We start from the raw sequence: 12647 nt of genomic DNA, 5'->3' as shown, positions 1-12647 counted from the left end.
CAATATACGGTAGAATACACTTTATTCAGAATATTTCTACCAATGAAATCCGCTTAATTCGGAATATTTGGGAACAATAAAATTCAACCGGTTCAACGGGATATCCAGATTAGAATTAATTTTCTTTTATATTAATGAACAGATGGACTGCAAATATTGTCTGGATACCAAAATCCGGACGATTGGATCTTAGCAATGGACAGGTTCCAAATCATTTCGCCGCTTAACTACAAAGATTAAAAAGCGCACGTGACTTAGACGTAAACAAGTTATTATACGACTGTGTGACGCGACATGTAGAACAGTTTAAGCAAGGCATAGTAAGACAAAGAGAAGGAATGATTTGCGACGGACAGATGCATAAAAGGCTAATTAATAACTCACAAGCAACATGTAGCAACAAAGCCATACACAAAGAAAATATGAAATTAATTTACACTACAATCAAATCAAATAAGTGCCGGGAACTTGTTTCGATGAATTGAGTGGTGCTCAGTGGGTTGAGGGGAAGAAGACCTCTCAAACCTGCTAATAATACCCCGAGTGGTGCTCAGTGGGTTGAGGGGAACAAGAAACTTCAAACCTGCTAATAATACCCTGAGTGGCGCTCAGTGGGTTGAGGGGAACAAGAATCTTCAAACCTGCTAATAATACCCTGAGTGGTGCTCAGTGGGTTGAGGGGAAGAAGACCTCTCAAACCTGCTAATAATATCCTGAGTGGCGCTCAGTGGCTTGAGGGGAACAAGAATCTTCAAACCTGCTAATAATACCCTGAGTGGCGCTCAGTGGGTTTAGGGGAACAAGAAACCTCGCGAAACTGCTTATAATATCCCGAGTGACACTTGTTGGGTTAAGGGGAGCAAGAAACCTCGTGAGCCTGCTAATAATACCTTTCTTTCAGGGGTTTAAGGAGAGACAATGAATCTTGAACCTGCCAATAACGTCCTGAGAATGAACGAAACATGATCTTTCAAAAAAGTGGCACCTTGAGTAGTTTTGTAATGAATATAAAATGTGATGGCCACCTGGTGGATACTTAGTCATCACAGTGTAATCCTCGATTGCCACGGTTACGTTGTCAGAGTCACCATCGAAATCAGCCTCAAAATCGATCGAAAACTTAAAAATTTTGTTTTATATCTGATAATTTAGTTCTTTTCCCTACGTTCACGTTTCCTTTTTATACACAGATAACATTTCGATTTATTAGATGCAACTTATAAACGACAGCGATAACAAAGAGACAAGTCTAAAGTTTTCTCGACTAACGAAGTAAAACATATTGAATATAGTCTTTTAATAAATGAAACTGGTTAAACGATATCTCTTTTTCTTGTTTGGATTAAACAGAGGGGATTTTTAACTGTTACCAGTCAAAATACATGCTTGATCTGCCTTATTGCTTATCCATTATTCAAATAAAACTGATTCTTCCCTGATTACAGAAAAAAAAAAAACAGCTTTATCGCGGCTGATTTCATATTTAATTCAAATTTTCAGGTTTTTAAGTCATTTTTTTACAGTTTTGATGCTCTTTCATTGATTTCTCTTTATTCAAAACTTAACGATTGGGCGTTAAGGTGCGTGCGCACAACGAACGTTTGTCGTTGATCTCAAAGTATGAAATAGCTCTTGCATTGATGTCACTTCGCCTGTACCGGCAACTATTCAAAGTCAATCCAAATTCAAAGTCAATCCAAACACCACGGAATAGGTTTTATCTTGGAGTGATCAGACTGAATGGAAAACGCGCGCAGTTCATTTCTACTAGACGATGTACGTCGCTAGTTTTCCCTTGACGACCATCAGCTGCGGGATATCGGGTTCACCCGGAATTCTTGGATACACTCACAATTGATTCCACTGCACACCTTAAACAACATGGCTGCGCTCATGAAACACGATACGCACGTTTTTCAATGTAGAAATGATCGCTAAAATTGACTTTTTTACGTTGATTCAAAGAATTTTGTTCATTTCTCACAGTAAAATTGCAAATTTTACCGATGCAGTCAAACGTCAAATTCACATCCGATTTGCCAGTGAATCCAGTGATAAAATGTCGTATCCGATAATTGGCCAATTGCCAAAAACTAAGCAGTGATGACACAGAATCATTACTTATTCATCTAGTCTCATTAAATATATGCCAAGGGCTGACCGGTTTTAGCGATTGTGCAGAGATAGATCCCGAGACACCTCCGCGGTATTTAAGAATCCAAGTGGTGATGTTACTGCTCGTGAAGAAAACGATTGTGTGTGACATGTCAACTGCGATATCTTAACGAAGTTCATGTTTGTGACACTATATGTTCGATATATTGATCATCTCTAGGCAAAATGCCGAGTAGGTTAATGTGTAAGAAAGAGATTGCGAAGCCCACGTCAGGTCACAACCGGGAACGATTGTTTAACGAGAACGGAATTGGAAAAATGTGCACGAATGACTCGCAATGATCGTTATTTGAAAAAGAAATTGAAGACTGTCGAAGAAAAGTGTTACGATAAAATTGAAATAGATGGCATCCAGTTAGATAAGCACGAGAAAGAGTTCGTAGAAATTGTCACTTCTTACCAACCAAACCCAAACTCAATGGCTGACTTGCTATGGGAACAACACCAAATATACATGTCTAAAGCCAATGAACATCAAATGCTATGGCATCCCATGCTAGTGAAATGGTGTATTGCCCTTACAGCTACATCTGCAACATATGACATGCTAAAAGACTCGAAAATTCTCAATTTGCCTCATAAAAGCACACTAGTCGACTACACGCAGAATATTAAAGCGAATCTTGGGTTCATCAGCAAAAGTGAGGTCATCAGCAAAATCAAATCCGAAATCAACTTCAGCGATTATGAAAAAAAATGTCGTGATATGCTTTGATGAAATCAAAGTTAAAGAGGGTTTAGCTTGTAACACTGAAAATGGTGAGTTGATTGGATTTTGTGATTGGGGAATTCGTGAACAACCTTGAGAAAGATGTAACGAAATCTCCACCAACAGCAACACACATAATTGAACCGTCGCCGAGCCTAGTCGAAACCATCGATGCTCGCCGGCTAGAACCTATTGAACCGTCGCCGAGCCTAGACGAAACCATCGATGCTCGCGGGCTAGTAGCATAGTTATTACCCAATATTCGTCGTACTAATATGTTAAGGCGAGTTGTATAGAGGCATTTCATGCAATACCATGTTGAGTTACAATAGAATGTTGAGTCTACTTTTGATTGCTAAAAGATATCGTTTTTTGCACGAGATATTTTTGTTTTATGATTCATATGAGTTCTATGAGTGGCTTGTCGCTACGGGTGGTAGCATGATGTTCTGTTGAGTATAAATCATAAAACAAATACTTAACTTCAACGGCAAATTTCTAAATTCTTCAACAAATGGTTTATCATAGTGTTGCTCTGATCCCTTTAATTTGAGACTCCGCTGATGCGGCCAAGGCTGTGAAAGACTAGGCGAAGTTCATCGGAGATTCTAAACATTTTCACCAATATTTCCATTGTATGCCAAGCAAACGAAGCGACGCAAATTTTCTATTCGGCGAATCAATCGGATTTATTTCGAAGATTTATTTTGGCTTGTCAGATCTCACATAATAAGTCTTGGATCGACACAAACCGCCTGTATCAAACAAACATGCCTTGAACATGGAGCACTTAGTACACACTGGTTTTCTTTGAATTTCTGTGGTTTTATTCGTACATAGTGAGCATGTGCCCACCTGAAAGTAAACAAGAATACGTTTAAGAACTAAGTTTTTAAAAGCTAAGTTCTTAAAAGCTAAGTTCTTTTGGAGCAGGTTTCCAATTCTGTGTTCGGTGTTTCGTTCATTTTCTATTATACCGAACTCGCTCATTCATTAACACCTGAACTTCGTTTTATGTTAACTTCGGTTATCATTAATTTGATACATGTAACCTATTTCCTGTATCTTGTTAGTGTTATAAAGTACTCACGGGTTATAATAGCCACAAGATCGAACGACAAGGCCGTCGGGACAAGTGATCGTAGGTGTTTTGGAATATGCAGTTGATCGGACAACACGATACAGTGTTTCGCAGGTGGCGATCGGCTGGAAAACAATAACTAACTGAATCAGCTGTTTTTACCCACATTCTGGAGACGGCTATCTAACCCCGTAGACAATCGAAGGAGTATCGACCTCTTTACAGGATATACTAATTGCCAGGACTTCACCAGGTAGTTATAATACCTGACATATATATGAGAAATTTCACTTTCTTTTTTATATTACCTTGACTACCGGTCGCTGACCAGTATGCGTTACCCTACAAATGTTGTTACCGACCACCAAGTTCGAGTCACAGTCTCGCATCGAAGAACAACTGCATTTGACAATATAAGAACCGTCCGGGCATGTGACTTGACTGACGGCATCGTCACGTTCTGAAGTTGGAGGCCCAGTCCTATGCATTATTACACCAAGCACGCCACTCATTGACATGATTCCTTCAATACAATTGAAAATATTGCAATAGCTTCACTCTGCCCTAGTGGCAACGTCATCTCTTAGCAGGGATTTTAACTTGATTACATAATGAGACTCTGTCACAGTACAAACCCCTGTCCTAGTAGACACATCCTCCCTCAGCAGGGATTTGAACCTGATGACATCATGAGACTCTATCACAGTACAAACCCCTTACCTAGTAGACACATCCTCCCTCAGCAGGGATTTGAACCTGATGACATCATGAGACTCTGTCACAGTACAAACCCCTGCCCTAATAGACACATCCTCCCTCAGCAGAGATTTGAACCTGATGACATCGTGAGACTCTGTCACAGTACAAACCCCTGCCCTAGTAGACACATCCTCCCTCAGCAGAGATTTGAACCTGATGACATCGTGAGACTCTGTCACAGTACAAACCCCTGTCCTAGTAGACACATCCTCCCTCAGCAGGGATTTGAACCTGACGACATCACGAGACTCTGTCACAGTACAAACCCCTGCCCCTAGTAGACACATCCTCCCTCAGCAGAGATTTGAACCTGATGACATCGTGAGACTCTGTCACAGTACAAACCCCTGCCCCTAGTAGACACATCCTCCCTCAGCAGAGATTTGAACCTGATGACATCGTGAGACTCTGTCACAGTACAAACCCCTGCCCCTAGTAGACACATCCTCCCTCAGCAGGGATTGAACCTGATGACATCGTGAGACTCTGTCACAGTACAAACCCCTGCCCCTAGTAGACACATCCTCCCTCAGCAGAGATTTGAACCTGATGACATCGTGAGACTCTGTCACAGTACAAACCCCTGTCCTAGTAGACACATCCTCCCTCAGCAGGGATTGAACCTGATGACATCGTGAGACTCTGTCACAGTACAAACCCCTGCCCCTAGTAGACACATCCTCCCTCAGCAGAGATTTGAACCTGATGACATCGTGAGACTCTGTCACAGTACAAACCCCTGCCCCTAGTAGACACATCCTCCCTCAGCAGGTATTTGAACCTGATGACATCACGAGACTCTGTCACAGTACAAACCCCTGCCCCTAGTAGACACATCCTCCCTCAGCAGGGATTGAACCTGATGACATCGTGAGACTCTGTCACAGTACAAACCCCTGCCCCTAGTAGACACATCCTCCCTCAGCAGAGATTTGAACCTGATGACATCGTGAGACTCTGTCACAGTACAAACCCCTGCCCCTAGTAGACACATCCTCCCTCAGCAGAGATTTGAACCTGATGACATCGTGAGACTCTGTCACAGTACAAACCCCTGTCCTAGTAGACACATCCTCCCTCAGCAGGGATTGAACCTGATGACATCGTGAGACTCTGTCACAGTACAAACCCCTGCCCCTAGTAGACACATCCTCCCTCAGCAGAGATTTGAACCTGATGACATCGTGAGACTCTGTCACAGTACAAACCCCTGCCCCTAGAAGACACATCGTCCCTCAGCAGGGATTTGAACCTGATGACATCATGAGACTCTGTCACAGTACAAACCCCTGTCCCTAGTAGACACATCCTCCCTCAGCAGAGATTTGAACCTGATGACACCATGAGACTCTGTCACAGTACAAACCCCTGCCCTAGAAGAGTCATCCTACATCAGTAGGGATTTGAACCTGATAGTACAGTGAAACTCTACCAGATGATGTCATTTAGCCGTTTATTCATACATACCAATTATAGCAACGACGAGGAATTTCATCTAAAAAAAAAAAATATATATATATACGTATATATCAATTTCATTCAATGTATAACTACAATCTAAATTATGATGAAACTTATAATCGAGTGCTGCACTTACTTACCTTGATATCGCTTGGAACTGCGGTGCAATCTATAGACTGCTGAATAACTTCGTAAAACGGCTTGATTTTATACGCGTCGACCACGCGATAAAAAGCAGTAAAAATTTCAAAATGGAAATAAATCTTTGTTTATTGCGTAATCATTTTTCCAATAAAGTTTGATAATATCGTCGTCCATTCCAGATTTAATATCAGCTTTGTTTACCTTGGTCCTTCCTACGATCTTAGGTAAACGCATCTGTTATAGATATCGATAAAAGAGATTTATGTAATAGCTGTCGATGATATTTCGCGATTGCCGATAATAAATGGACCAACTTTATTTTAACTTCACCTGTCGTCCAACGTCCTATTTTACAATATTTTGTACTAATTCCTACTACTTTATATTGTAATTTAATTCGTAAATAAAACATCATTATTATAACTTGTGGTTGTCTTGCGTTGTGTGGTATGTACCCTTAATTCGGTCGGGTGAATGTTGTGATACTAGAGCACTCCACACCTCGCAGGGCAACCATCAGATCATCCATCGACCCGTATGTCTCAAAACCCAGTAAGTTACTTTCTGAAGTCCACAGCGTTCTTTCTACTTCGTCAATTATTTCCGATATGGCACCACAGCGGCACAGTAGTATCGCAACCACGAGAATTAGAAGTTTAGACGCGGCCATTTTCATCACTGATCGCAGACGACCAAATTACCTCGTACAAAGGTGCCATAGATTATAATAACAACGGTAATATGGATTGTCAATTCAAGCAAAGCTTGTTTCAGATATTTGTTGTTTACATCATCGTTTTTCCCCATTAGTTCTATCTTTTGATGATTCAAGGTCGAATATTGAAACTCTCGAAAAAAGGCTTCCTGTTTGATAGATTTTTTGATTTCATCACTGCGCGTTGGCCTATATACCCGCATCGTACTGACTAATGTCGACAAAAAACCACCAGCAATTATGCAAAAATGTTTTTTTATTTCTCTTCAGGGCTTCACATCTTGATAAATACCCCGCTCCAGGTGTTTGTCTAATCCCCGGAGCCACCCTTGATTTTAAGGAATACTCGCTTGCCGGGGTTTTCTTGCAACGCACCGGAGGCCTTACTTAAGCAGATTTTCATGATCAAGTCTCAGCCGTGGAGAAGAAATCATGATACATGTTTTGATATACCCTGAATGCTGCTCGGTGGGTTTAGAAGAACTATTAGAAACCCGCATCTAATGCCCTGAGTGGAACTCAGCGGGTTGAGGGGAACAAGAAACTTCAAACCTGCTGATAATACCTTGAGTGGAACTTAGTTGGTTGAGGGAACAAGAAATTTCAAACCTGCTGATAATACCTTGAGTGGAACTTAGTGGGTTGAGGGGAACAAGAAACCTCAAACCTGCTAATAATACCCTGAGTGGTACTCAGTGGGTTGAGGGGAACAATACACCTCAAACCTGCTAACCCTCAGTATCGAGGGATGAAAGAATTATCCTCTAAATGTGAGGCGATTTGAGTAGTTTTGGAGTAAATATAGAATTTGATGGGTAAAATAATTATGTCACATACAGCGAAAACCACTCAACTTCTAGTACCACCTAGTGGATACTTACTTGTCACAAGTCGTCGATTGCCAGAGTAACGTCGTCGGAGTCTCAATGGAAATCAGCTTCAAAATAAATCAAAGACTTTTTGATTCCGTTTTTGTTTTGTATCAGAAATTTTAGTTCTTTTCCCTACGTTCACATTTCTTTTTTTACATAGATAACATTTCGATTTATTAGATGCAACTTATAAACGACAGCGATAACAAAGAGACAAATAGTGAAGTTTTCTCGACTAGCGAAGTAAAACGATAATGAATATAATCTTTTAACAAATGAAATTGATAAAACGATATCCGTCGTTTTCTTGTGTGGATTAAATCAATTCAATCGATGGCGAATGCAGTTCTGGACACTGAACAAATGTACCGTATATTTCAAGTCACGTCCGTGAAATAATGTTTGTTTGTTTTCGTAGTCACCGAGATATGACGTTTTCTCAAATTCGACAGCAAGTCGTCGCTCCGAGGAACTGAACTTCTCTCCTAGAGCAAGGCCTAACCGCTGTGTCGACATAGAATAAACCTTTCCCGGCTGCCCAGTCGTGGAATCAGTGCACAGGCGTTTCCGCTAGCTGTCCTCGAATCAGGCTTTCGCGTTCTGTCCTAGATTCTGACCGTCCCGCTGTTCCGTCCACGAACAGGCCTTCCCGTCGCGATCGGTTTGAGGGTCGATTTGTCTCAGAGGAATGTACGGACTACCTTTAGTCGACGCCGCCGCCGACGCGTTGTTATTCTCGCGACGTAGAATACCATCGGCTGGTGGCGCCCCCAGCGACGAATTATCGATCGTCCTGCTCGACTGGTCGATCGTATACTGCGTTGACATGGATACTTTTTGCGAGTCTAACCGCCGTCGCCATCTCGAACACGGACAGGTTCGTCTAAATAGCGACACGACCTGTCAATAAAAAAACCAAAGATTGATAAGCGATGACCATTCATTTGTGATATTATGTGCATTATTCGATGAGGAAACTTATTTCATTTTGGAATCAATGGACAAGTATGGTGGCTAGTTCGGGCAATAGTAAATAAAAAAAGGTTCTGTACGGCAATAGGCACGATACAAATTTTTACATTGGCCAATTTTTCGGTTTTTTCTCGCGTTTTAAGTTCTTGGCCAAAATCAATTTTGGAGAAAAGCCATGATAGAGTTTTTGATGTTTCGGACTCAAATTAGATTTTGAAAATGGCTCGAATAGTTCATCGCCAAATACTCTCATCCTTATTACATAATTATTTCCTATCAAGAGGACCATCTTAAGTTTTGGTCATATTCACTAGGATTTGGGGCCCATTGCAACTGATATTTTGCCCGAAGCTCATGCGCGAACCCCGAATCAATATGGCCGCCCTATCCAAAATTGGTGTGATGCATTTCATGGAGGGTCGTATTTTAGGCTACAAGAAGCTCTTCGATCGTTTTTGAAAATTTTAAAAAGAGCATTTTGACAATCGTTGCGATACGGCGTATTGTTAAAAGTTATTCGAAATCTTTCCTGTCGTCGCAGAAAGTGTCAAAATGGTCCAATCCTATTCTCGGGATTTCAAACGATCGTATCACGTGATTTTGACAAAGATTCTTTTTTCGAAATCGAACATCGGCTTCTTCAGAATTAACTCAACTCGAAACTTTTGAGCAGCCAGCGAAATCGAATTATAAATATCATTATCATATCATCATCGCTTTAAAATCAGTTTATCATCGGTTATCTTAGAGGCGAAATGAATTGTTATTGCACTAATTACTACAAGATCACAAGCGCTGTATAGATAATATATGCACACGAAATGAATTACGAGACAGAGGGATGAGATAGACATCTAAGGGCAGTTTTGACTTCGAATCGTAAGCTAACTTTAGTCATTGAGTTCGTTTTTGAGCTAAATGACGGATCAAAGTTTAGACTCGGTTCGATTTGTGTGGTGGCTGATTTGGGTTACGAAATTTCCATTCGTAAAAAAGGGTTTTTTCCCGGACCTGAAAGTTGTTGAAAACAACTGTTTGAAAATAATTCCTTTTCCTAGTTTTTTTGGTCCGAATCAGTCACCACGAACACCAGCCATTCGGTTGCGATTACAGTCGTTATAAATCGAGTGATACGATTGCAGTTTAATTACGACACGATGCGATAGATGGCGAGTGAGAGAAGGCACATGTCCGCGCGTTCTACGTCGTGTAGGCCTTTATGCACTTATTATATGAGTTAGTTCATAGGTCTATATTACTAATGAATTATGGTTGAACACGTAAATGTATTTCGTAGGGTGTTCAGAAAAGTTGGAATTAATCGGTGCGGGATTTCATTTGGAATTTATCGGTGCGGGATTTCATTTGGTGAAGGAAAAGAATACAAAAATTTAAAAAATCTTTTAGATATGCGGGTATCAATCTGCTAACCGGAAAGAGCCGTTAGTAATGTGAGGCGCAGACGATCAGTTATAGTCAGTTTGCAGATAGGATATCTAATATCTGGTCTTTGTAGTTAGTTGACTTTCGATTTCTAAAAAATATGCCGAAAAGTTCGATGTATCGTTTGACTGAGGCGATGCAAATTGATACCTACATATATTTCAATAAACTTAAACTTAAAACTCATAAACAGACCGAAAAATGCAACGACGAGCCAAAACATCCATTTCAAGGTAGTACAAACTTTGACACGGTTCGTTATTAACTATATTTCATACATCGTGGCTCAAAAGAGTACGGAGTGATTTGGAAAAAGAATGAAAGTTTCAGAGAAATCATTCCCGAATTCGGGGAAGGGACAACACTAGACCGAAAGGAATGGTGGTTCGGAATAGACCGAAAGGAATGGTGGATGTATAAAGGGGGGTATTTCTGGGGGTATAGGTCCCTGATATTCCGTTAAGGATAGCCCTTCTTGATGAGATCGTGATCGATCAAACCAGGCTGCTGCACATTTGGATACCTATCCTCTAAAAACACTAAATCGTTTCGGATGTATTTGTTCATTAGCCCAGGTACATGTGCAAATATAGAAATCCTTGCCATGCCAGCCATCAAAAATTTGCAAGTCTTCATTCATTAGATCGTTAGTTCTTAAATTCTAAATTCGCTGAAAGTCGGAATACGTATTTGTATTGGGCTAGGTAAATACTCGAGTAGGTCAAGATAAAAAAGTTTTTGTTCTTTTATACCGATGAACATCAGAACAAAGGGAAAGTTCTGCAGCTTTTAACGGGAATTCAGAAGTGCCGATGGATATAGGAGTGGTCATCTATTTGTGTACGTAATGCTTTTTTCTACGTATATCCAGGTAAACCTGAAAACTGAACCGTTTTAGATTCGCTTTTTCGTGGCAAGATCGTCCACAAGATTCCGTTTTTTTCACGAACGCTATCCATTAACACTTTTGTCAGACCCGGTACTCCAATGGTCTGAATACGAGATTTTCCGATTTCCCATGATATATATTCTGTGTCTCTACAAGTTTGCGTGATTTGTAATTGTATGTAATCGATGGATGTGTTGGCTATCGTTTAAGACGGTGCCTATAGAGGGCGTGTGCAGTCGCGAGCTCAAGTCACGTGGTGCTACCGAGGCCGTATTGGCGATCAGACACAATGGGGGTGAAGAAACTACCAGTAGTTCTTCATACCCATTTCTATGTAAATGCAATTTTTGTAAAACCAACAGTGGCAAAGTTTCTGAATCCCCATTTTTCAAATCTAATACCATGCCTGATAATCCCAAGTAATTTCTAATTCCCCTTGTAATATTTGGCAAATCTTCAGGTCTTACGGTCGAACAAACTATGACGTCACGCATGCACGACCTCTATACACCCGATATATACAATGTTTATTGATCATTTTTGCATATTCAAACGTACATGATGTGAAGTGTGATGCCTACCGCGCTGCAAGGAACATTGCCAATTCGGTTTTAAAAACGATAGCACCTACAAGGAGAATAACAGCATAAATATATGCGATGCAGAGGAAAAGAGAAAGAGGGAAGAAGGAGAGAGATGGAGAGATTCAGGCCACATCGATGAGATCCTTCCCGCCCCTGGAAAATCCTGAAAATTCGATTCTTGAAGATTCGTTGATCCAAACCCACGGTCGTGTGAGGTTAATTTGACTCCGAATCAAGTTCCACAATCGTGTGTGTTCGATTCCTGGATCCAGTTCCACAGTTGCGTGAGTTTAATTCGAATTTGAATCCAGTCCTATCGTTTTGTAGGTATGTTCATCTTTACTCAGGATCCAGGACCCAGTTCCACAGTTGTGAGTGAGGGTTAACTCTTGAGTTAAAGTTAGTTCATTTTCAATGTTTTAACCCAGAGTCAAATCTTAACTCACAACTGTGAAACCGGATCCAGAGTTTCACAGTTCTGCGGGTTCAATTCGACACGATGCAACTGGACGCAGAGTCAAATCAGCGTGAAAATGGCAACGTTTCCTATAATTCAACCCCTGACACCGCAAACGCATTTAACCCACCAATACCGCCATGTGTCTTTTGGTTAAACTTAATTTCAATATCTTCAGAGCGAATACAAATCTTTTTTCGGGGTTTTTGGACGTTTTCGTCAATCGTAACTGACCTCCGGGAAATACCAGAAATCACCCGCCCGCCTTAGATAAAATAAACAATATCAACGATTTCCATGCTGCTGCTTAAAAGACGAAAATTGCTTCAACATAGCAAAGGGTAAAGTGAAATGAATGGCGTACCGGAAAAACAGCTACGTATGAC

General features: G+C 40.8%; 2 protein-coding genes across 2 annotated transcripts in view; both read right to left on the bottom strand.

The window, feature by feature from the left end:
• Positions 1 to 3547: 3547 nt before the first annotated feature.
• Positions 3548 to 6397, bottom strand: LOC141912102 (uncharacterized). Its single transcript, XM_074803320.1, has 5 exons — positions 6326 to 6397; positions 6192 to 6219; positions 4274 to 4488; positions 3975 to 4090; positions 3548 to 3739 (listed from the first exon to the last, which is right to left on the bottom strand). Exons 2-5 carry the CDS (start codon positions 6217 to 6219, stop codon positions 3607 to 3609), a joined length of 492 nt encoding a protein of 163 aa, XP_074659421.1. The 5' UTR covers positions 6326 to 6397; the 3' UTR covers positions 3548 to 3606.
• A 1707-nt stretch (positions 6398 to 8104) lies between these two features.
• LOC141912217 (calcitonin gene-related peptide type 1 receptor-like) overlaps positions 8105 to 12647 on the bottom strand; it is a 28874-nt gene continuing 24331 nt past the window's right edge. Inside the window, exons 11-12 of the mRNA XM_074803436.1 lie at positions 11779 to 11847; positions 8105 to 8816 (exon numbers count right to left, since the gene is read on the bottom strand). Coding sequence (XP_074659537.1) covers positions 8502 to 8816; positions 11779 to 11847 — 384 coding nt within the window. The 3' untranslated portion in view covers positions 8105 to 8501. The remainder of the gene's footprint in view (positions 8817 to 11778; positions 11848 to 12647) is intronic.

Source organism: Tubulanus polymorphus, chromosome 10 (assembly GCF_964204645.1).
Source record: "Tubulanus polymorphus chromosome 10, tnTubPoly1.2, whole genome shotgun sequence".
NCBI classification, from domain to species: domain Eukaryota; kingdom Metazoa; phylum Nemertea; class Palaeonemertea; order Tubulaniformes; family Tubulanidae; genus Tubulanus; species Tubulanus polymorphus.
Note: the sequence above shows the minus strand (reverse complement) of the source record. Positions and strands in the feature narration are given on the sequence as shown.